Source organism: Ochotona princeps, chromosome 6 (genome assembly GCF_030435755.1).
Source record: "Ochotona princeps isolate mOchPri1 chromosome 6, mOchPri1.hap1, whole genome shotgun sequence".
NCBI lineage: Eukaryota > Metazoa > Chordata > Mammalia > Lagomorpha > Ochotonidae > Ochotona > Ochotona princeps.
Genome location: NC_080837.1, coordinates 80,637,279 through 80,662,021, shown reverse-complemented (window position 1 = coordinate 80,662,021; position 24,743 = coordinate 80,637,279). Strand labels below are relative to the sequence as shown.

The window sequence follows — 24,743 nt, the reverse complement described above, 5'->3', positions numbered from 1 at the left end:
TGCTCAGCTGTCGCAGCCAGGACCAACGAACTAGGGAAAAAAGAGAGAAAAGCGTCCCAGGACTTCAAGGGGTTTAAAAACTTTGGCTGCACCTCAGTGATGGCAGGGTGGTGCTGCGCCCCACTGACAGGCCTCTGTTGTTCTGGTCTCAGCCTGACGTGGATAAGGCCGTGGAGGCAGCCCAGGCTGCTTTCCAGAGGGGCTCCCCATGGCGCCGGCTGGATGCACTGAGCCGTGGCCACCTGCTGCAGCAGCTAGCTGACCTCATGGAGAGAGACCGCGCCGTCCTGGCGGTGAGTACACGCCCTGGGTCCCCACAGACAGGCCTGTCCCTCAGGGGGTGCGGGGGTAGGATGGAAGGTACCACTGCGCAGCAGCTGTCCATCCAGCCCTCAGAAGCGTGGCCCTCTCCTCTGGGCTTGAGCCGTATTGTTCTGAAGCCACATTCTTGAGCCCTGCAGCCCGGCTTCTTGGCCAAGCAGCTGCCTGCCGTGACTCCTGGTTCCCAGAGGCAGGACACACTGACCACTGATGGCAGATCACGGTGGATCGGGGTTGGCTGCTGGTCTCACCTGCCTGTTTCATGGACTAGGCTGTTTTGTTTGTTTCCCATTAACTCCTGAAATTTAACCCCTGCCTGAGTGCTGGGCCTCCTGCTTCTCTGCGTTCACTCTCTGAGGTTTCTAAAAATACCAAATAGAAAATTCCAGAAATAACAATCTGGGAGTTTTAAAGAGCACTTATCACAATATAACATCATAATTATTTTTATCATTACTTGTTATCGTTGATATTTTTCTCCATCAAAGACCAAGCTTTGTATGAGGCGAGTGCTTAGCCTAGTGGTACTAGCACAGGCTAAGACACTTGCTTGCTACGTGGGAGAGCCTTGGTTCAGTTCGCAGTCCTCGCACCTGATTCCAGGATCCTTCTAAGGCTGCTCCTGGTAGGCAGTGGTGATGGCTCGAGTACCTGGCTTTTTTTTTTTTTTTTTGCCATCCCCAGGGAGACCTTGCTCATGGCTTTGGCCTAGTCTAGGTCAGCCAATGCCTGTATTAGGGAAACTGAATCAGTAGATGGATGCTTTTCCTATCTGTGTCTCCATGGCTCTCAAGCAAACACACTTTTCCATTAAAATTTTGACTAAGAATACATAAACTCTAGTATAACTATGCTCATGCATGGTTTTCTATAGGATACATTTTGCACAAACTACCCGAATACCCCTTATCTGCATGGGTTTCCAAATTCTGTCTCCCAGGACCTGGGAGCGCCTCTTGTTGCGGCTTGCTGCCATCTCTGGTTTCAGGCTCCCGGAGGGGATCCTGCCAGGAAGGTGTTCAGGAAGCCATAGGCTTCATATGCAGCTTGTCTTGTTCCTTATTCTTATGAAAAGAAATGCCACTGCTTAACATAGAAGCAACATTCTATGTAGGACCCCAAATCATTCCCCGGTCACTCCTGAGCTGGGCCACAGTCAAGTGTTTAGAAAACCTCAACATAGAAAGACCCGAGTTCCGATCCTGGCTCGGCCACCTGTAGCCATGTGGCTCTGGATAAGTGGTTCACCTTCCTGAGACTTGCTTCTCCAAGTAAAAGGCCACAGCTGCGTTAGGTGCTGTGAGCGTGGGCTGTCTGAGCCCCTGGCAGATGGAAGCACTGCATAGCATAGATGCCTGCGATGTGCAGATCATAGCAGGTATGAAAATGATGGCGGCTGCAGACACAGCTTCCCTTCCTCCCTGCCACCCGTGACTCCCAGACCTCTTGGTGCAGGGTGTGAGCGTCCACACAGCCTATGTGCTCGGGGACAAGCGGCTGTGGGGTGGTTAATAAAGTCACAGCACCCTCACACTTTGGTCTTAGGTGAGGGACCCCGGGGCATCTCGGCCGACCCTCCTCCCTGGACCTTGGGTTCCTTAGTGTCCTTGAATGCAGTAGGTGCCGATGTTGAAAAATTGTTCCTAACATTGAGGCCCAGTTTGTTGAGGGAGGAAATCTGCTTTTTTGGTCTCTAATTTGAAAAAAAAAAGTCTGTTTTGTTTTGTTTTGATATTGGAAATGAGCAGTAGAGGGTCTGCCCTTCTAAAGGACACTGTCACCTGACCAGGACATTCCCCACCTTGTCCCTGAAAGCATTTGTGGGGGTGAGGTGTGGAAGTGCTTGTGGGGGTGAGGTGTGGAGGTGCTCTCGGTGCTCTTCCTGGATGCATTTGCCTGGAGGTGCACCTGCACAGAAACCCAAGCTGCCCTCCCTCCCTGTCTTCCGAGGGCAGCTCCTTCACAGGGATGGTTGCTCTTCTCCATGGAGCCTCTCTTGTTTCCTCCTGCAAGGAAAGCTGGCCTCAATACTCAAGCCGCCAAACTGGCTCTTTCAAAAACATGTCTGTCTTCAGCCGCATGAGCTCATCGGCTTGCTATGTCCCTGAGCGCTAATTGCAGGCTGCAGAAGGGTGCCCTGTGCACCCTCCCCACCCTGGCCTTCAGTGTCAGCACCATCTTGGTGGCTGCACAGCCCTCAGCCCACCTTCCCCTGCAGCCCACCCAGTTGTCCAGGTGCGGCTAGGTTTTGAAGTGGAGGTTAGATGTGCTGGCTTCACCATAGCTGATCGCTTTCTCCCATCAGGGGCACACTGCCCGCGAGAAGTGGGATCCAGCTGGTTGTGGCCACATGAAAGGGATGGAGAATTCCTGGCGAGTGTGGCTTCTGAAAGCTGCAACCGCTACACAGGAAAGTGTGCCGCACTCCGCACCTGGATGCTCTTCTTGCACTTGCACACAGCACTGGGCTTGGCCTCGGGCTGCTCTCTTGCCAGCTCTGTGGTCTGGTGTAGATTTGGTGTTTGAGGTACAGAAACACATATGGGGGTGTCCTGGCCAAGACTCTGGTTCATTTTTGGGAGTATCCAAAGGTGGGGGGGGACCATCCCCGTTTTTAATCTGGCCTTCCAATTTTCGTCTGGATGCTCTAGGGCTGTGTGTATGTAGCAGTTCCCCCCAGCACTTTTCCATCATTAGGCAGCATACAAGGGTTATGCTGTCTTCATGCTTCAGAAAGGACCTTGTCCCAGAATGGCAGAGGCAGTGCTGGACAACAGGAGTGGCCGTGGTTCGTTCATGGGGAGTCAGACAAGAAGAATTGCCAGCGGCAGTTGTTCCCATCAAGGCTAAGGCCTGGCTTCTCTGGCTCAGTCCTGTGCACTTACCCACCTGCCTGCCGATCTCTCTCTCTCTCCCCCTAAGATCTTCTCTGTGCCCCGATGACCTTACCCTGGTTCCTCATCAAACATGGCCCAGCTCTGAGGCTGCCTACTCTGTCCTCAGCTTGTTGCAGGCACCTGGCCTGTGGTATTTATTGTCCCATTTCAGAGATGAGGAAGATGAGCCCTGAGGAGGTTAAATAACCTGACTGAGGTAGCCCAGGCAGAGGGGAAAGCCAGGACTGGGGATAGTGGAACCAAACAGGTGGCTCCCTGCCCAACCCTCACCCACGGTGCTCCCTGTGTCCACCCAAGAGGGGACCGAGAGCAGCCTCTGGCTCCATGGGTAGATGGGCAGATGCTGGGTGGAAAATGGCTAGTCCCTGGAGACCTTGGCATTATCCATAACTGGCAGATGAAGGGAAGGTGACAAGAATCCCAGTGACCATTTCTCTTATCACTGGTACTTTTTGTATATTGATTCTATTAGTGCTTGCCTTAGCCCTATGAGAACTAGACCATGACCAGTCTCACAGAGGAGGAAGCTGGGGCAGGGAGAAACCCAGCGCTAGGGTTCTGCCAAAGCAGTTACCACTTGTTTAGAGGGAACATGCTGGTGCACCCCTACTGCCAAGGGCAGCAGAAGGGCAGCGGGCTCCTCACCTAACAGCTGCATCCTTTGTCCACGGCCGGGCTAATCCACACAGTATCTGCACAGTTGTCTACAGAGTCCAGGTGTTATTCTCAGCCCCTTCCTCACGTACGAGCAGGGAAAGGACTGCTGGGGTGGGGACAGGATCCTCACAGCGAGGTGGCTGCTCAGATGCCATACTGCTGCCTCTGTGGCCCTGGGCCCAGTCCCTGGCCTCTGCCGGCTTCAGGACTGCACTGTAGAGTGGGAATGCAGATTCAAGTTCAGACAGGGGACTGTGCAAGTATACTGGGTAAAAGCTGGGGGGGGGGTGGGGGGCTGGGGGGGGAAGGGCATGCCTGCTTGCTACTACATTGCCACGTCCACAGGAATCCCGCCTGAGGCTGTGTGTCCGGTGGCCACTTCCTGCAGAGAGGGATGACTGGCGGTTTCAGGACGAGCTCCACTGGGGCCGCTTGTCCCAAGGACAAAGCGGTTCTCTCTAACCCTGGCTGGAAATAGAAAAGAATCCTGCCATTGAGAGGCTGGCCCTGCACGGCCACCTCTCTGGGCAGCGGGGCGAGGCCGCTGCTCTGGGCCCCGCATCCGGCCACAGCCTGCACGTTGGAGGGACAGCTTCTTTGTGTGGGCGCTGTGACCCTTGACGGGCATGATCACACTGTTCCCCCTGCCAGGCCCTCCCTTTTTCTGTGTCCCCGGAAGTTGGCCCCTGCCGGTCCCACTGACCTTGGGAGAGCTTCTCAGGAATGCCTCAGCTCAACGGTCAGGGTCATGTAGCTGAAACCAAAGGCCAGATGCCAACATGGATCCTTCCCAGCAAGACTTCAAACTGGCCTGGCATCTCTGGGGGAGGGGGTGTGGATCCTTGAGGGGAGCCACAGGTCTGGGTGAGACCCCCACTCCCACTCCACCCTGGTGTTCTGTGGTAAAGTCCAGTCTTGCCCATCTGGCTGTGAAGTTGGTGTCACACCGTCTGGAGTGGCGTGTGTGACACTGAGATCTTGGGAGCCATGAGCTCAGTATGTGTATCAACAACCATCCTCTTGCTGTCACAGACCCTGGAGACCATGGACACCGGGAAGCCATTTCTTCAGGCCTTTTTCATCGACCTGGAAGGCTGTATCAAGACCCTGAGATACTTTGCAGGCTGGGCTGACAAAATCCAGGGCAGGACCATCCCCACAGGTGAGACCCCCCAGTGGCTCTGCCCCCCCTCCCCTGGCGGCCTCAGGTAGCCCCTTTGGGCCTTACAACCAGAATATCCTCCCAGTCCCCCAACTACTGTGGCTCTGGCCTGATTGTCCCCAGTCTCAGACCTTCCTTTTAGAGATTAACTCAGACCCACAGCTCAGATCATGGCCACAGCTGAGTGCCAGCTCCCGTGTGGGCCTCTGGGCTTCTGTCTGCCTCTCAGAAACCTTGACCTTGACTGGATAAGCTCCTTCTTCTTGTTGCAGACGACAATGTTGTGTGCTTCACAAGGCATGAGCCTGTCGGGGTGTGTGGTGCCATCACCCCGGTAAGTACAACTGCTGCCCTGGATGCTGGCACCTTCTGGTGCTGTAGTCCCCATCCCAGGGTCCCATGGACCACAAAGCAGTCATCAAGCAGTCTCTGGGAGTAGGGGGTTTCACCCCCTTCTGCTGCAGGTGTGAAGGTGGGGAGCGGGGAAGTCCCACCTGGAACCATCAGAAGCAGCCTCCCCTGGGCCTTGACACCTAAGAAAAGACTTGTTCAGCAGCAAAGGGTGGGACATGCTGGGCAGAGGTGTGGAAGTGCCGGGCTGCTGGGCAGAAAAGGCAGTGCCATCAGAGCCGCGGGGGTGGGAACACACATCGGGGCAAGGGCTCCGGAGGCTTTCCTGGGAGACAGGATATTTGCAGGTGTCCAAGGGATGCAGTGATGCTACCGATCTGCCTGAGCAGCCCCCAGGATGCTGGGGAGATAGGAAGCAGCAGGATAAGTGACGGTGCGTGTGCACACACACACACACACACACACACACACACTCTCTCTCCCTCACCCCGTGGAGGCCAGGATGGTATCACCCGTTCAGCCACCCACAGCAGAGTCCTCTGCACCATGGCCACCCAGCATACAGTAGTTCCAACCATGCACACTCCTATGTAACCCCTAAACCTCTAACTGAGACCATGAAAGGCTGCTGTCCTACACTGGAACACCCCTGGGTGCCGGGGACCAGGGTCACGCAGGGGTTGGCTCCGGATGACCATGATGTCCTGGTGCTCTGCTGCAGTGGAACTTCCCGCTGCTGATGCTGGTGTGGAAGCTGGCACCTGCCCTGTGCTGTGGAAACACTGTGGTCGTGAAGCCGGCTGAACAGACGCCCCTCACCGCCCTGTATCTCGGCTCTCTGATCAAAGAGGTGAGACATATGTAGGAAGGGCCTGCAGCCCCATGCCTGGGAGCCCGTACCTGCCTGGCTGGATGAGCAGTGACTGTGGTCCTGTGGGGAGGAAGGGAGACCCTGTGTTTTGCTTGGCAGCTGCATTCCCCTCCCACCCCCGCCTGCCTGCAGTGGCCACAGATCTGGACAAAATCCTGATCTGTTCCTGCCTGTGGTCCTCAGCTCTAGCCTGTGCTCTCAGGGGTTCTTGGGATGACCTGTTTCTGTTGGAGGGTGACCTTACAAGCCACCTCCCAGCTACCCCAGAGGGCCCCCTCTCATTCTGAGTAGCCACCACAGCTCAGGGAATCAGAAGGCCAAGGGGGATCCCTTTGTAACCTTCCAGATGCACCTGGCGATAGGATAAGCCATTCTGTCACCAGCTGGCGTGTGGCAACGACTTGGAAAAAGAAACAACAGGAGAGAGGCTGGGCTGGGCTGATTCCAATCTGTCCCCTGCAGTTCCTCCAACGTGGGCTTGGGGCAGCCAATACCAAGCCAGTGTCTGGCTTCTGTGGACCATTGGTGACAACACAGCCCTGTCGTATGGTCTCTAAAGTCACAGCGGTGCAAAACCAGCACCCGGAAAAACTCCGGCACTGGCTGCTGCAGCCTTGGTTCCACAGGCCAATGCATGTGGGGAGCCGGCAGGCGTGAGGGCTCTGGCCCCCACCTTGTCTGCTTACCCAGAGGCTGCGAATGCACAACACGCAGGCAGCGCTGAGAAAGACACGGCTGCCCAACCTCAGGAGGGCAGGCTTCTGGGGAGGGCCACAGCAGCTGGGGGCACCACTGGGGCCATCTGGAATACAGAGGGGCAGGTGGGAGAGGCGGGTGACGGGCTAGAGCACACACACATTCACACACGCACTCTCTCACACTGTCATGCTCACACATTCATACACACTCGCTGGCATTCAGAAATCTTACATTCTCCCATAAACTCACAATCTCTGTCACACACATTTGCACACAAACTCACATTTGCACACACACTGTCCCATGCACTCACACATGTATTGACCTATTCTCACACACACTCGCATTCTGACACACACATTCTCACATTCACACAGACACTCCCGTACTAGCATTCTCAGTTATACTGCCACACACACGTTCTCACACGCTCACACACATTCTCTCTCCCCTCTCACACACACTCATTCTGTTCTCTCACACACTCACACCACATGGTCCCCTCCTGCTCCAGGAAGGTGGCTGTCACCTTGTGCCCTCTTTGCACACTTGCTCACAGACCTTTGGAGGGCAGGAAATGAGAACTCTAGGCTCGTTCAGGGTGGCATGGCTGGGCCTGGGACTCCTGTGTGACCCTGGCCATTCTCCCCGGGGGACACTGTCCCACGCAGGGCCATTATGCAGCCACAGTCCCCGGGCTCAGCACAGGCCTGTGGCTGCCACCAGTTCTCTCTCTGATGCCGGCTCTGTGTCTTCCCAGGTGGGGTTCCCTCCCGGCGTGGTGAACATCGTGCCAGGATTTGGGCCCACCGTGGGAGCAGCCATCTCTTCCCATCCTCAGATCAATAAGATCGCCTTCACTGGTTCCACCGAGGTAACCTGTGCCTGCCCCGCCCCACCCCACCCCTGCTGGCAAGGGGGCAGCTGCCAGGTCATGCGAGACCAAGAACTTCGCCGTCAGCGGGGTCCTTAGCCTGCTAACTTGCCTGCGTTGTAGGAAGGTTAATAACACAGGAGGCTCTGATCCTGTTTACAGAGTAAATCACTTTCTAGTCCCACCCCACAGGACAAGGGAAAAGGCAAGCATAGTGTGCTTATAGAAGACCACCCCTCGGCAAGGCTAGTTGGTCAGCAGGCTGGGAGGAGGCGAGGGTGCCCAAGGGGGCTCTATGCATGGAGAATCATTCCCATGCACATGCAAGCGCACATGTCCAGAAAGTTCAGGGAGAGTTTGTTTATTTTGGCATGAAAAGATTTTTGAAATCAATGTAGGGTTTTTTTATAATAGCAGATTTTTATGGAAAACGACACCAAAATTAAATGCATATTTTTAAAAATTATTTTAATATTTTTTAAATGTTTATTTGTGTTTGAAAAGCAGAGTCATAGACGTAAGGACAGACACAGAGAGGTCTTCCATCTGTGTGCAAATGTGTGCAATAGTTGGAGCTGAGCTGATCCAAACCCAGGAGCCAGGAGTTTCTCACGGGTCCCCCATGCCAGTGCAGGGGCACAAGCATTTGCACCATCTGCTGCTGCTGTCCCAGATGTGCCAGCAGGGAACTGGATCAGAAGAAAAATAGCTGAGACATGAATTGGTGCCCATATGGGACTAGGTGCCATAGGCGAAGCTTAACCTGTGATTGCATGGCGCTGGCCCCTAAAAAGTTATTTTTATTTATGTAAGATGCAGAGAGAGAGAGAGTCCCACCATCTGCTGGCTTGCTGCCCACCTGCCTGTCACAGGTAGCTGGGGCTGGGTGGATACTGAGGCTGGGAGCTGGTTTGAACCCAGCCCAGGAGATGCTGACCAAGGCCAGGGGTGAGATAACAGCGCTTGGCCGTGGCTGGGGCAGGCACATGGCAGATGGCCCTGGTGATGTGATAGGAGCCCCATGCTCCATGGTGGACTCAGGCCTGTTTTTCATCCCGAAGGTGGGCAAGCTGGTTAAAGAGGCCGCCTCGCGGAGCAACCTGAAGAGGGTGACTCTGGAACTTGGGGGCAAGAATCCCTGCATCGTGTGTGCTGACGCTGACCGTGAGTGCCTGCCTCCCCTCCAGAGCCCCTGTCCATCTCCCACCAAGCCCCTGGCCCAAATTCTGAATTCACACATGTGAAGCCTACCCACTCCTGCCACTCACAATGATGTCCCCCCTTCCTGGCCCTGCAGCAGGATGGTGAGCTGGCCCCTGTCTCTTCCCAAGTCCCCTGGTGGGCCAGGCCTTCCTCACAGCTCAGAGGCTTCTTCTTTTTGGGTGTCGGGCCTGACTAGTCAGAGGAGGAGGGTGGCAACTGATCCAGAAAATACCCCTGTGGTCTGTGTCCTCTGCCCATGCCACCCCTTGCCTGGGAAAGTCACCTGCCGAGCAGCTTGGCAGCCAGCTGGCACAATATGAAAGTCCTGCTGTTCTTGGCTCCAGTGAATACAGAGAGAAGAAGGGGCCACAACAAGCATGCGATTCTTTGCTGACAGGGTCAGCTGAAAACAAAAATCTATGTGATTTCCCAAAGACCTTGAAACATCTGTGCCTTCAAGAATAACTTCCCCAACCTGTCCACCAGTGCCAGGAATTCCTTTCCTGGAAAACAAAGCTGTCTCTGCCACCCTCAGATAAGAGGAGAATTGCAAACATCCCTGAGGGAGGGGGAGAAAGACTTGGATAGAATTTCTTACTAAAGAGTGAATGGCTTATACCTGTGTTTTCCCTGTGACGGTGGGAGCTGGCAGTGGGAGAGAAAGCAGGAGACTCAAGCTCCGAGGCAGGAAAGGGACGTTGGAGGAAAGAAGCATCTCCCTTCAGCCAGGCCCAGCCCCAGCTGCTGTGCTCATCTGGGGAATGTGGACCAACAGATGGAGGATCTTTGTAACTCTTCCTTTCAAATCAGTCAATCTGAAAATACAAACATGTACTTTTAGGGCTTATGGCATGGCCCAAGACCATGGCACACCAGGGTCTTGCCTGAGTTTGTGGAGGCATTGTTAATGCACCAGTGTGTCTGCAGCCACAGTTCTGGATGTGACCTTCAAGTGCACTTGAAGTCCCAAACTCATTCCCAAGAAGAAACAGATGCCCTGTGTGGCTTGCTTGTGCCACCATGACCATGTGCCCCACTCGCTTCTCAGCTCATCTCCACATCCTGCCAGCAAAGTCCAGGGCTGACTCCATGTGGGCCCTGTTGGTGTAGTAGTCACAGACACCTGCCAGGAAGCCATCTCTGGCTCCTCATGGCGGCAATGCCAGGCCAGAAACATGAACACCTGGCCCGACTGGCATCCCAGGCATGGTGTCAAGAGCAACATGCCACTCTGCCCCTGCCACTTGGAACGCCACCCGAAGCTCCCACCACAGTTCAGGAAATGAATGAGTGATGTGGGAGGAGGGGCAGTTTCCACTTGGCACTGGCCTGGCCATCAGGGTGGGGGATGCAGGTCGGGCCCAGAATCCTGTGTTGCAGTCCCACTGGCACTCATACAGACAGCTCTGCCAGCCAGCAGTGGCCTGGCTCTCACAGCCTTGGGCAGCAGGCCTGGGAGCTGCCCCTGTGGACCTGGAACTGTTCCCTCCCAATGCTCAGAGCCATCATCAGCCATGGGCCTTCACTCTGTGCTCAACAAAGCTGACATTTTTAAATAAATTTATTCTACATATTTTGAAAGGCAGAGTTACAGAGATCAGGGCGGACACACACACAGAGGGAGGGGGAGGGAAGGAAGGGAGAGGCCTTCTACCCTCTGGTTCATTCCCCAGATGACCCCAATGTCAGGGCCTAGGCCAGGCTGAAACCAGGAGTCTGGAAATCCATCTACATCTCCCTTGTGAGTGGCAGGGGCCCAGCACTTCCCAGGTACATCAACAGGGAGCTGGAGCAGAAGTGAAGCAGCCAGGACTTGAACCAGCGCCCACATGGGTTGCTAGTATCAGAAGCAGCAACTTGGTTTGAACCAACTGCATTTCTTTATTGTAAGATTCATTGATTGATTTGAAAGGAAGACTTACAGAGCGAAGTATGTCTTCCATCTGCTGGTTTACTCTCCCCAATGGACCACAGCAGTTGGGGCTGGGCCAGGATGAAAGCAGGAGTCAGGAACTTAGTCTGGGTCTCCCATGTGGATGACCAGGGCCTAAGTACCTGGGCCTCCCTCCTCTGCCTTCCCAGGCACATTAGCAGAAGTGGAATAGCTGGGACTTGAACCAATGCCTGAATAGGATGTGGTATCAGAGGCAATAGCTTAACCCATGATGCCAAAGCACCAGCCCCAAAACTGTATTTGTGGAGCCAGCACTAACATGGGCATGAGCAGCTCCATGTGTGCTGCAAGACGTCCTGTTTCCCTTCCTATCCACCAAGCATGTCCCTGAGCGCTTACTCACTGAGTGCCCTGCCAGCGCAGTTGTAGGAACTGGTTGTGATTCAATGCCAGCTGTGCAGTTCCGAGGGAGTCATCCTTGGGTTTTTAAACAGTGCTTTTATGTCATATTTTTTAACCCTTCTAAACCACACATGGTGTTATGTGTCTCCATAAAACTCTTCTCCCAGCTTTCGCCTCCTTTAAAAGGCCTAAGCGCAGAGTGTATGGGATAGATCATTGGGCAACCTCCAGTAAAGCAGAAGGGGGAGGCAGCAAGACTAGAGGGGTCCTTGGGCAAGTGAAATGGGGCTGCTAGAACTTTCCGGGCCTATTGGGATGCTAAAAACACTGAGAAATCCAGGAGGGAGGACTCACTTAACCCTGAACTTGGTGACTTGCGAAAAAAAAAAAAATCCTTTCCCTCACTCTCCCTGCTGGGAAAAGGCTGAGAACAAAATTCTTTTCTGAAATACAGCCATCCCATCCGGGGCCTGTTTTCTGGTGTGGGCAATTAGCCCCGCAGCTGCTGCCAGCTCTGCCTTAACGACTTAATCGCTTCCTCTTGCCCCACCCCTGCCCCTCCCCTGCAGTGGACTTGGCAGTGGAGTGTGCCCATCAGGGAGTGTTCTTCAACCAGGGCCAGTGCTGCACGGCTGCCTCCAGGGTGTTCGTGGAGGAGCAGGTCTACCCCGAGTTTGTCAAGCGCAGCGTGGAGTATGCCAAGAAGCGGCTGGTGGGAGATCCCTTCGATGTCAAAACTGAGCAGGGACCTCAGGTAACACCTCACATGACTGCACCACCCAGGAGCTGCAGGGTCTCTGCTCTGCTCCTCCAGGCTCTTCTTAGAAGCCAATTGATGAGACCTATTAGGTTCCCGTGGGGCTGTCACCCTGGCTAAGGGCCCGTGTGTGTCAAAGAGCAAAGTGACCACTGTCAGAAAGTGGAGGGAGAGGACTGGGTGCAGGACTGGCCGTGGGCAGCAGGGACACACACATCTCTGGGGACCAAGGACAGGATAAACATGATTGTGGCCACCAGGCTTGAAACGGCACATCCTGTATCACTTTCTTCCTAATTGTGAACTGAAGCAGATGGATAAATATTTCAAAGAGGGCAGGCTACCCATCCCATGCATTATTAAATCCAGCTCGGCAGTAGCCCACTGCACTGTCAGCCAAGGCCCTGTTCTAGCCCAGTTCCACATCACGGGTCTACGGGTTGCCCAAAGCACAGGCAGCGGCACGTGTTTTATCTCACAGGCAGCTGCCACCCCGAGCTCAAACTGGGCTCTGTGAAAGTTTCCATTTCTCAGATCTCTCATTTGGGAAATCAGAGTAGGTGAGGAATAGTATGAGAATTGGATCACATGAGGGGAGCACTTCTATTCCTTAAGGTTTACTTATTTGTGTGAAAGCCAAAATTGCAGAGAGAAAGCGGAAGAGACAGAGAAAGATCTATCTGCTGATTCACTCCCCAAGTGACTGCAATGGCCAGAGCTGAGGTGGGCTGAAGCCAGAAGCCAGGAGCTTCATTAGGGTTTCCCATGAGGGTGGTAAGGACCCAACCACTTAGGCCATCTTCTGCTGCTTTTCTCGGGCCATTAGCAGGGAGCTGGATTGGAAGTGCAGCAGTTAGAACTGGACCTGTGATTTCAGATGTCTCTACATACTAGAGAGATCAACTCTGTGATGTAATTTGTCACTGTTTCTTCTCAGATTATTGTTTTGCTCTTTGACTTTGTTTGTGATTATTTGCCTTTGGGTTTTGTTTTTGTTTTTAAGCATACCCAAATTTGTCTGTCTTTTCCCTGTTGGTGTCTATGCTTGGAGCCATTGGAAGACTGTGAACACTCTAAGTTTTCAGGGGTTGGGGATACTATAAAATCCATTACGGTTTTGTTTTTCATGCCTACCCCTTTGATCTACTTAGAGTTTATCAGGATCAAAGCTGTGAGGGGTGGATGTGAGCCAATGTTTTTAAACTGAACCCGTGTCTCCTGAGATGTCAGCTCCGGTGACATGCGTGGTCCAGGCCCTGTGCTTATGTGTCTGTTTCAGGTTATGGGACTAAGACAAGCCTTTTTTTTTTTTTAATTGAAAAGTCTCAACAAAAGCAAACCTAGCAAAGCTCTGTCTGTCCCATCCAAAGGAACAACAGAACTCCCTCAAGATCAAGAAGAACAGCCAGTAGTGGGGGCAGGAAGGGCAGAACGTCTGCTTATGAGGACATTCCCCAGAGGGTGGGTGGCCTAGGACGTCAGGGTGGGCACCATGTCCGCACGTGGATGCTAGGCTGGCAGTGTCAGCCTTCATCCGGGAGACCACTTGGACAAGATAGCCATGCGGCTGCCCCCACCCTGCCTGTCTGTCCCCAGGGCTCTGCCTCTGGAGGTCAGCTTTCTTGCTCCATGAAGGGAGGGTGAGCAGGATGCAGGCTCACCAGGTAAAATGCAGTTCTCCTGTGAGATGCGAATTTCAGGTTCACAGCAGTGAGTGATTAGCGTTACTCTGTCCCAAGCAGTATTTGCAGCATGCTTTGTGTGCAATGTCATGTTGTTTTTCTGAAGTTCTGATATAACTGGACATCCTAAACCACACTTCACCCTTATTCTCAAAGGATAGCTCCAGAGGCTCAGTAGACTCCTGAAATGGCAGATAGCGTTGACTCCCAAGAACGCTATGTTTTCTCTTATTCATATGCATCTCTGGTAAGGTTTAAATTTTAAAAGACACACAATAACAGAAAAATCACAACTACTAAATAGAGCAATTATAGGGCCTTTGCTGTGGCTCAGCACATCAAGCTGTTGTCCATAGTGCCAGCATTCTTTGTGGACACCAGTTTGAGTCCTGGCTGCTCTACTTCTGGTCCAGCTCCTTGCTAATGCACCTGGGAAAGCAATGTAGGATGGCTCGAGCGCTTAGGGCTCCTGTACCCACACGAGGAACCTAGATGAAGGCTGGCTCCTGGCTTCAGCCTGGCCCAGCTGAAGTCACTGCAGCCATTTGGGGAGTCGATCAGTGGTTGTAAGATCTCTGTCTTTCCCTCTCTTCCTCTTTATTTATGACTTCAAATGAATCTTTAAAAATTAGAACAACTGTACCAGTAAACTAATTTTAAGGAAAATAAAAACTGCTTGACCCACAAGCCGTGCATATTGCATTGTTTTTTTTTTTGTTTTTTGTTTTTTGTTTTTTTTTAAGGTATCCCAAATTTATTTATTTATTTAAGATGTATGTCTCCATTTTGCAGTCTTTAAAAAATTTATTTTATTTTCATTACAAAGTCAGATATATAGAGAGGAGGAGAGACAGAAAGATCTTCCGTCTGATGCTTCACTTTTTTTTTTTATTATTAAACTTCATTAATTACATTGTATTATGTGACACAGTTACATAGATACTTGGGTTCTCCCACCCCTCCCCAAACCCTCCCACCATGGTGGATTCCTCCACCTTGTTGCATAACCACAGCTCAAGTTCAGTTGAGATTCCCCCATTGCAAGCATATACCAAACATAGAGTCCAGCATCTTATTGTCCAGTCAAGTTCAACGTCTTCTTAGGTATACCCTCTCTGGTCTGAAGACAGAGCTAGCAGAGTATTATCCCAGTCAATTGAAAGCTCCAACATACCATCAGCAAAAATTTATATCATTATGGAATTAATTGACATAGTAATGAGTAACCAATATGTTAAAAGTAAATGCGAGTTCCCAGCCACCTTCTGTGACCACCTCACCTATACTTCAATTTAGTTTATACACAACATATAACATTCAAAACATAACATGTTATACATAACATCATATCATCTTAAATTAAGGCAAACATGTGGTATTTAACCTTTTGTGATTGGCTCATTTCCCTTAGCATTATGGTTTCCAGTTTGGCCCATTTGGCCACAAAGAACTGCATTTTGTTTTTTTTAATAGCTGAGTAGTATTCCATGGAGTAGATGAACCATAGTTTTCTTATCCAATCCTCTGTTGATGGGCATTTTGGTTGCTTCCATGTTTTTGCAATTACTGATTGTGCTGCTATGAGCATAGGAGTGCATGTTGGTTTCTCATAAAACAATTGTTCTGGATATATTCCTAGGAGTGCTATTGCTGGATCATACGGTATATTGAATTTGAGTTGTTTGAATATTCTCCATACTGATTTCCATAGAGGCTGTACCAGCCTGCAGCCCCACCAGCAGTGGAGTAGGGATCCCTTTTCCCCGCAACCTCGCCAACAAGTGTTGTTGGTGCTTTTATTCATGTGGGCCAGTCTTACTGGCGTTAGGTGGTACCTCATTGATGTTTTAATTTGGATTTCCCTTATTGCCAGGGAACTTGAGCATTGTTGATCTTATATCTGGGTTATGGTTCGTGGCCCACTAATGGGCAGGCAGCACATACTATGTGGATGCACTGGACAGAGAGACAGGTCACATCCCAGGCAGGGTAAAGCTGAATGTGTAAACCTTAGGAGCTGTTTATTTCTGGAATTTTCCATTTCATATTTTCAGACCAGGGTTGACCTTGACCAACTGAAACTTTTGAAGATAAAACCTCAGATAAGGAGGGAACCCCCATGTTTTTATGTAACAAATCTCACCAGGATGTGAAGAGCTAGGACAGCAAGGAGTGGGACTTCAGCAGACCTGGGATTCTCCAGGACTGGCTGCCCAGTGTGGTTCAGGGAGTCAAGAGGTGCATAAACCCTAAGCCTGGGGAGGGAGAGAATGGGGAATGGGCTGTGCTTGTCCCTCGTCCATGCTCTGCAGAGCCAGATCGGAGCCTCGGAGGAAGAGTTACCCACAAGGCATCAGTTAGGGCTTGGCAGGGACCTGCTGGGCAGCTGGCAGCGTGGAAGGCCCTGGAAGTCTGGGACGTCTGCAGGGGAAGTGACTCTACTTGCCATTTGTGTCTTGCAGATCGATCAGAAGCAGTTCAACAAAATTCTTGAGCTGATCGAGAGTGGGAAGCAGGAAGGGGCCAAACTGGAGTGCGGGGGCTCAGCCATGGAAGACAGAGGGCTCTTCATCACACCCACAGTCTTCTCAGAAGTCACCGACAGGATGCGGATTGCCAAAGAGGAGGTGCGTGCAGCAGCAGGCTGGGGACCTTGTATTTACTTGTGGGGGCCAGACTTTCTGCAGGACCAGCGATCCCAGAAGCCTTTGCAAGGCAAGCCTCCTTTTCCATGTGACCTGGTCCCTGTCTTCCAGGGTCTTCCTGTCTCCAACAGTGCACGAGGGCAATGTAGCAGCCATCAGGCTATTCTAGCTAGTTCCCGCTTGGCACCTGTGGTCTCAGTACCTGAGTTAGTTGCACAGCTACTACCTGCTAAATGAATTTTGCCAGGCACTGGGCCATGGACTTGGGTCCAAAGCTGCCGTCAATCCCAGAGGGAACCTGAACAACAATGCCTTGTTTCCATCAAGGCCATCCTTGGAAATGGCAGTTAAGGAGACCCTGTAAAAGTGCACATCTGCTTGTACCTTCCAGCCTCACTGTTAGGCCAGAGGGAGGCTGGGTCTGGCTTGGGGCTTAGAAGCTAAGAGCCTGATTCTGGGGACCTGGATGAGTGAACTGTTACAGAGGGCTTCCTGGAGACGGGTGTTATCTTTTACCTCTAAGGTCCCACACCCCTGGGCTTCAACCCTCCCTGGGACTGGGTGTCCCCAGGCACCTGCGAAGGGAATGCCAAGGACATGAGCAGTCCTACTGGGTGACGGCTGGGCTTCCTTTGTAATTCCTGCAAAGGTTCCACTGTTGGGCTCCTCCCTCTCTGTTAGGTCACCGTTGAGTCCACCGGGACTCTGGCTCCTCCTCTGCCAGGGAGCTCTTACGGGATCATAGTAGGGTGTGTTCGTTGGTGGAGAACACAGCATGGTATTACAACCTTGCCTGCAAACACCCTTGAGATGACTCCCCCAAAAGATACCCACCAAGGTTTATCTTCTGAGCATCCCAGCATGCATGGATGACCCCAAGGTTCCTGAGCTGGGATTCCCAGGCACCCTGATGACAACGACAGACACCGAGCGTAGCATTTTCACCCAAGGGCACAGCCAGCTCATTTTCTGCCATTCTCATGGTCAGTGCATGTGTTCTGGCCACATGAAAGCAGCAGGAAGTGAAGGAGACACCTGCTCAGTATCCAGGTCTCTGCAAAGATGCCTCTCATTGCTCGCCTTGCAATGAATCCTAGATCTTCGGACCGGTGCAGCCGATCCTGAAGTTCAAAAACATCGAAGAAGTGATCAAAAGGGCCAACAGTACTGACTATGGACTCACAGCAGCCGTGTTCACCAAGAACCTGGACAAAGCCCTGAAGCTGGCCTCAGCGCTGGAGTCTGGCACGGTCTGGTGAGTTGCGAGTGGGCCTGGGTGCGTGTGTGTGTGTGTGTGCGCTTATGTGCTCAGCTCCCCCAAGCTGCATGTGTGTTGCCAGGCTCCAAAGGGGGCTTCCCATTGTGTGTCTTGGACCAGCACTTTGTCCTTTGGTGGGTCCTGGTATCCACCGTCTAGGGTCAAGGCCATTCCTGCCATAGAAGCCCTTACAGAGCAGGAGACGGAGATTGTGTGATCTTCCAGGGTCCCATGACTAGGACACTTATCCTGCGATATCCACACCGTTGCTCGAGTCCCTTATATGAAAGGATGTCATATAGCATTGTACAGAGCCTACATACATCCTCCCACATACTTTGAAAATAATATTGACTTATTTGAAAGGCAGAGTTATGGGGGTGGGGGAGATCTTCCATTTGCTGGCAGAGAGAGAGAGAAAGAGGGAGGGAGGGAGGGAGGGAGATTTTCCACTGTTGACTCATCCCCCAGGAAGCCCCATGGCCGTGGTTGGGCCAGGCCAAAGTCTCATCAAGGTCTCCTGCATGGGTGTGAAGGGTCCTAGCACATACATTAGCAGCGAGGTGGATTAGAAGTGGAGCAGCTGGGGCCCGGTATGGTGGCCTAGTGGCTAAAGTCCTTGCTTTGAACGCACCGGGACCCCATATGGGCACCGGTTCTAATCCTGGCAGCCCTGCTTCCCATCCAGCTCCCTGCTTGTGACCTGGGAAAGCAGTCAAGGACGACCCAAAGCCTTAGGATTTTGCACCCACGTGGGAGACTCGGGGAAAACTCTGGGCTCCTGGCTTTGGGTCAGCTCAGCACTGGCTGTTGTGGTCACTTGGGGAGTGAATCATCAGACGGAAGCTCTTCCTCTCTGTCTCTCCTCCTTTCTGTATATCTGACTTTGCAATAAAAATAAATAAATCTTCAAAAAAAAAAGAAGTGGAGCAGCCAGGGCATGAACTACCACCCCCAAGGGATTCCCAGGGGATCAATTCTTTGCATCAATTCTGTACAACCTGATACCTCGTTCGATTGCACTGTTTAGGGCAGAAAGCTGTCCAAGTTCAGCGCAGATAGTTTCCATCAGTGGGTGATGGAATCCAAGGGTGTGGACCCCGGTCCCAGAGGCCAGTGCACACAGCAGAGTTGGCTGCAGTGGCCAGACCTCCGATCCCCGAGCTGTCCTCTGGTTCTGGGTCTAAAAGAAACGGGTAAAGCCCACCTGCAGCCCTGGCGTCTCGTCCTGGCCTCACCCATAATCTTGCAGCTGGTGTGTTGCTACAAGATGACTGCACTGAGGTTCAGGCAGGTTGAGTCACATAGCCATGAAGGACTCTAGTTAGGCGTGTCCCATGTGCTTCCTGCTTTTGTCTTCTCATTCCATCCCAGTCCTGATGAAGTACTTGAACCTGAGTAGTCACAATTTAATTTCTGGTGGGAAAAGCACACACTGAGTTTGATCATTGAATCTTTGACTAAGGATCTTTTTTTTTTTTCAAAGATGTATTTATTTTTATTGGAAAGTCAGATTTACAGAGAGAAGGAGAATAGAGAGAAACATCTTCCACCCACTGTTCACTCCCAGATGGCCACAGTGGTAGGTGCTGAGCTGATCCAAAGCCAGGAGCTTCTTCCAGGTCTCCCACAGAGGTGTGAGACCCCCAAGGCTTTGGGCTGTTCTCTACTGCTTTCCCAGGCCACAAGCAGGGAGCTGGATGGGAAGTGGAGCACCTGGGACAGGAACCAGCACCAATATGGACTCCTGGCATTGCAAGGAGAGGACTTTAGCCACTAGATTATCATGCTGGGTCCAGACCTTGCCTTTTTTTTGTTTGTTTTTAAGATTTGTTTATTTGAAAATTAAGAGACAGAGGGCCACACCATACACACACACGAAGAGAGACAGAGAGAGGTCTTCCATTCACTCATTCCGTCCTTCAAGTGGTTACAACAGCCAGGGATGGGCCAGGCCAAAGTCAGGCACTTCCTCTGGATTTTCCACCTGGGTGGAAAGGTCCTAAACCCTTGACTGTCCACCACAGTCCTTGTCATACCGTCAACAGAGAGCTGCGTTAGAAGGAGGGCTCATTCACATGCCATGCTGGCACCGCAGGCAATGACTTCACCCACTATGCCGCAATGTCGCCCCCACCCCTCCCTCCCAAGGGCCTTGCTTTAGGCATGACTCCACATCAGATGTTGGTGTAGCTGCTGCTTCTGCAGGTAACGGTGAGCATCTTTGCATTCTTTCTCTAGGATCAACTGCTACAATGCCCTGTACGCACAGGCCCCTTTTGGTGGCTTCAAGATGTCTGGGAATGGCAGAGAACTGTAAGTGTCTCCATGCCCCACACCGCATCCCCGGGCATTCACAGAATGGTGGCTCGAGCTGCCAGGAGCCAGCCCTAACATGAAAGCCACTGGCCCTTCCATCTGGAGGACCAGCTGGAACCAAGCAAGGTGCCACCTGTCAGGTGGCATTGCTCTCTTAAATCCCTACCCTCGGCCAGGAGGAAAGGCCTGACCCGGGGCAGACTCCAAATCCAGCACACTCCTCAGTGCCTATGCTGGGCACCCCTGGTTCCTTCTTCATTTTGTCTGCTGGGAAAGGGAGCTCTATGGCTTTGGATTCAAAGACAGGCCTTCCAGTGGCTAGCCCAGATCCAGTGCTGGATAGTCCGGTGGAGGAGACATTGTGGTTTGCCGTCCTCAACCCTGTCTCTGTTTTGGGCTGCAAAGGTTTTATTAGCCTTCGTGGAACAAACAGCTTGCAGGTCCAGTGTTCCTGAGAAACCCTCTTTGACAGACCCTGGGGCCAGTCCTGGGACATGTCTGTCGCTGGAGCTGTTGGTGGCTTTTTAAACAGTGCATGCTATTGACATACAAAAGCAGGTCATCCAGTGGGAATGGACTGAAATGCTCCGGCAAGCTTGGGCCCTGGCAGAGCCTTGCTTGGGCTCCCCTGTGAGGTTTTAAAGATGTCGCGGAGGATACTGGTATCCATCCCAGAAGAAATGCATGGGATTCAGTACCTCCGCCACCCTCTGTCCTTCTCAGCCCATCACTGCCTCTGCCGAAGGAGGTCTGGACACCTTGCGGAGTGTGTCCACTGGTCTCTCGCTTGTCCTTCAGGCTCATTCCCCTCCAAGGGACCCTGCCCAGTACCTCCCACACCTGCTTCCCCACAGGTGACAGACAGGTGGCCCTGGCTGGTGTCACCTGCGTCCAGGGCCCTCCAGCTGCATGTACTGAGCAGGAGCCCCGGGGCGCACCACGACGCCCTCCCTGCACATGTTGCTTCACGCCTCCACCATACTCTGTGAGATTGAGTACAACTGTTTTCAGATGGAATGGTTCATGGGGCCAGTGAGTGACAGAGTCCAAAACAAAAGCTGGCAGCTTCGTTCTGGGACCCACCGCAGCCCGGGGCTTGTGGACAGGGGTCACTGTTAAGCCACCTGGAGGGAAGCCAGCAGGGCTTCGGTGGTCATCTGCTGCTCTGATCTGGTGCCATCAGCCAGCAGGCCCCAGCCCCCACATGGACCTCCTCCCGGAGGCCACACACAGCCTGTTTCTGCAGCAGGCTCTCCAGGTCCCAAACCAAATGTCCTTGGATAGAGAAGCTTCCGGAGCCTGCCTGCCTGCCTCCAGGCTTGCCCTGGCTCACGCCAATAACTCTTGAAGTCCTCTCTTTTCCTCCATCTCCCTGCCCACTACCCTGACACTTGCAGCTCCTTAGCGCCCCCTGGCCGGCCACAGAGCGCAAGAACACCTGTGCTATCAGTGAGGCGAGTACAGATGGTGCTGCCCGCCTGGGAGTCACAATCTACATTTTGTGTTTTTTTTTTTTTTTGCAAGTCTAATGCTTGGATCCTCGTTGTGCACTTCCCCCAGGTTTTTTGAAAACTTCTATTAAGAGAATTCACCAGGAGCCTGGAAAAGGCCTGGAAAAGCAGTTTCCCTCCTCTTGGGTCTCATTAGTGTCTTCATGAAGTGGCAAGAAATTCCCCTTTTCCACGGCGGAGCACCAGGTGGTGCATTCCATGGTTTTCCCCCATCACTGACCACCTGGGCTGGGCTGGCTACTGGCCGCCCACCCAGGGGCCCTCCGGGACCTGTGGGAGGAGGGCTGGGGATTGCAGTGTGGCCTCCTCCTCAGGGCTTTTCTTCCTGATGCTTGGCTTTGCCTTTGCAGCACAAGTGATACAGCCACCAACAACTGCACCTGATAGAGCTGTGTGGGAAGTGGGAACTCAGAGCCTTCCTCCCTGACCCTCACTCCCCGGTGCTGTCTGTTAGAGGGGAGGTTTGTCAGTCGTTTATTTAGCTCATTCATGTTTGTATTCCTTTGGCATCCTTGAGGGGGCAGCCATGACAACAGGCTCAGCGTGCTGCTCCCTGATGGTCTCTGAGAATAAGTGACAGGGCTCTCGAGGAGTGATGTGCCAGTGTGAGCAGGTGTCAGCATCGCCCGATGGGCTGGGGAAGCAGGGCTGTGCACCAGCAACTTCTGGATCACGGGGTGTAGTCTTTGTCCATTACTGCTGCAGCCATACCACAGGCTTGCTGGCCTAAACAACTTCAGAATCTTGGGGTTCTGTGGGAGGGAACCCTGACATTAGTCACACAGAGCTGCAGTCGAAGCCACATTCCTTTGGGGAGCTCCCGGCTCTGTGAGACTCCCCCCTTCCTTGGCTGCTGAAGCCCATGCCCCACACCTGCAGAGCCAGCCCTGGCTGTGGACTCTGACCTGCTGCTGAACTTCTCATTTCTCTCCAGCTACCACCGACTTCTGATATGTGTGTGTGTGTGTGTGTGTGTGTGTATGTATAATTTGTGTTTCAAATTATATTCTATTTATTTAGTTGGAAAGGCGGAGGAGTACGGAGAACAGAGAGAGTACACTGCCATCTGCTGGTTTACTCCTCAAGTGCGCTCAACAGCCAGAGCTTGAGCCAAGCTAACGCAGGGTGCTGGAAGCTCAGTCCATGTCTCCACATGGGTGTCAGGGACTCAGCGACTTGGCTCATTACCCGTGGCCTTGTAGGGTGTGTATCAGCAGGAAGTGGGAACTGGGAGTGGAGCAGGGTCTCTGACTAGGGGTGCAGGGATTCAGCCCCATTGCACGTCCAAGGACCCTCCCCGGTGACTCCCCTTTGGGTCCACCCACAGACCCAAGGGATCATCTCCTTGTTTGGAGATCAGCTGATTAGAAACTTGAATTCCATCTGCAGTGTTAATTTCTCGTTGCCATTAACATTGCCGCTCACCTAAGCCATCCACAGGCTCTGAACATTAGGGTGTGGACACTCTTAGAGAAGGAGAGCTTATTTTGTCTACCACAGGAGGTCTGGCAAGGCCTGGCAATCTGCATTTCTAGCACATTTGCAGATGAGGCTGAGGCCCTGCTTGGAGCACCAGCGGTCTAAGGGACAAGAGGGGACTCTGCGTCAGGCCTTTCTAGCATAGGGCTTGCAGACCACGCCCTTTCCTAAGCCAGTGCACGTTTTCTGTCCCTCAGCCGCTGACAAATGGTACAGTAGAGAGTTTGAGCAGAGGCAAAGGCCAAGGACAACAACAGCTCAAAAGCTATGGGCTCCCTGTACCTGCTAGCTCCTCCCTCTTCCTCCTGCTGGTCAGGTCTGTCCTCGGGCCCCATCCCCAGTCCAAAGCCTTGTCCCTCTGTCCTGTCCAGCAGTTCCAAATTGTGTCTTAAAGCACTCTCTCTCCCTAACTCTGCCTCTCAAATAACTAATTTTTTAAAAATGCACCTAGAACAGTCTCCCGAAATGCACCATGCAAATTCTCTTCTGTGCTCACAGAGGCGAGTACGCGTTGGCTGAATACACAGAAGTGAAAACCGTCACCATCAAACTGGACGACCAGAACCCCTGAGGACAGGCGGGCTCCGTCCTCCACTGCGGGACAGCTGCACAGGGCAGGTGGAACTGCTGAAGGACAGATGACACTTGTGACCTTCTGAGGACATTTCCTTCTGGACACAGAGTTGAATGACTTTGGATTTTTCCTCTCACGCACAGGCTTTGTTGGTCCAGCTATGGACATGGCCCATGCCTTTTGTGTGAAGCAGCCTAGGAGAGGGAGCCAGAGGTCCAGGGGAGACTCTGAAGACACTTAGGGCTCTGAGTACAGGAAGTGGCCTCTGAAGTGTCCAGCAGCTGCTTCTTGCCAGGGACGGCCTGTTCTTACAAAGCAGGGTCCTCCTACCCACTGTGGCCTCGGGGGTCACCTGCCTGTAGGTTGGTCCCTCTTTCCGGGCAAGGGCGGGACCATTCAATGGGACAGGTTAACACTAAGTTTAAATAGTTTTTCTAAAAGGGGGTTCCCCACAACCTCATATCCAATGTGGGGCATTGGATGGTGTGCCCTCTGGAGAAGGTACTCAAAGCCTTGGGCATGAGGTGGGCCTGTAGATTGACATTAACCCTGGAGAGGAGGAAGGGGAATTAACCTGCAAACCAGTTGTCACCTCTGGAATAGGACTGAACCCCGGCCAGAGCTTGCTCCTACCTTTGCCCTGATAGCCCCAAACTAAGCACTTAGTTAGGCCGGCAGCAGGGTTAGGATCACCTCTGTCGCTAGGGCCATCATGGCCCGCAGCAAGTCCTGGGATAAAGCAGACTGGGTGAAGCAAAGCTGGACTCCAGGCTCCTTACCCACGAGGGGTTGGTGCCAAGCATGCACGGCTTGGCTTTCTCTTATCTGCTTCTACATTCACCCAAACGAATCATTTGCATGTGCAAACCACCTGGGAAGACCGGTGTGGTCCGACAGCTCTGCCTGTCCCATATCCTGCTTGGATACATTTCTGATGAGTTAACAAGTAATGCCCGGGTGACAGCCAGCAAGGTCTTGGGTGCTCATCTAGGTGACTTGGAGATGCCACCACCAGGTCATGGGGGCTCCTTTTCCCTGTTTCTGTGTCTCCGATGGGGAAGCGAAAGCCTTCCCCTACAGCTGTAAAACCAAAAGCAGACTCAATTCAGGGCCTTGCGGATTCACTCATTCTTAAACTGGTGGGGAAAAGGGTGGCTAAGGTTGAAAATGAAGCTGGAGGGCCACGG

The 24,743-nt window shown here is 52.6% G+C and overlaps 1 protein-coding gene across 1 annotated transcript in view; it reads left to right on the top strand.

Annotated features, from left to right (window-relative positions):
- Window positions 1-23,845, top strand: part of ALDH1A3 (aldehyde dehydrogenase 1 family member A3) — a 30,128-nt gene extending 6,283 nt beyond the window's left edge. The window contains exons 3-13 of the mRNA XM_004593152.2: window positions 153-293; window positions 4,908-5,037; window positions 5,310-5,371; window positions 6,110-6,238; window positions 7,719-7,832; window positions 8,894-8,996; window positions 11,901-12,085; window positions 16,233-16,397; window positions 17,513-17,670; window positions 19,915-19,989; window positions 23,481-23,845. Coding sequence (XP_004593209.2) covers window positions 153-293; window positions 4,908-5,037; window positions 5,310-5,371; window positions 6,110-6,238; window positions 7,719-7,832; window positions 8,894-8,996; window positions 11,901-12,085; window positions 16,233-16,397; window positions 17,513-17,670; window positions 19,915-19,989; window positions 23,481-23,553 — 1,335 coding nt within the window. The 3' untranslated portion in view covers window positions 23,554-23,845. The remainder of the gene's footprint in view (window positions 1-152; window positions 294-4,907; window positions 5,038-5,309; window positions 5,372-6,109; window positions 6,239-7,718; window positions 7,833-8,893; window positions 8,997-11,900; window positions 12,086-16,232; window positions 16,398-17,512; window positions 17,671-19,914; window positions 19,990-23,480) is intronic.
- The last annotated feature ends 898 nt before the right edge of the window (window positions 23,846-24,743 follow it).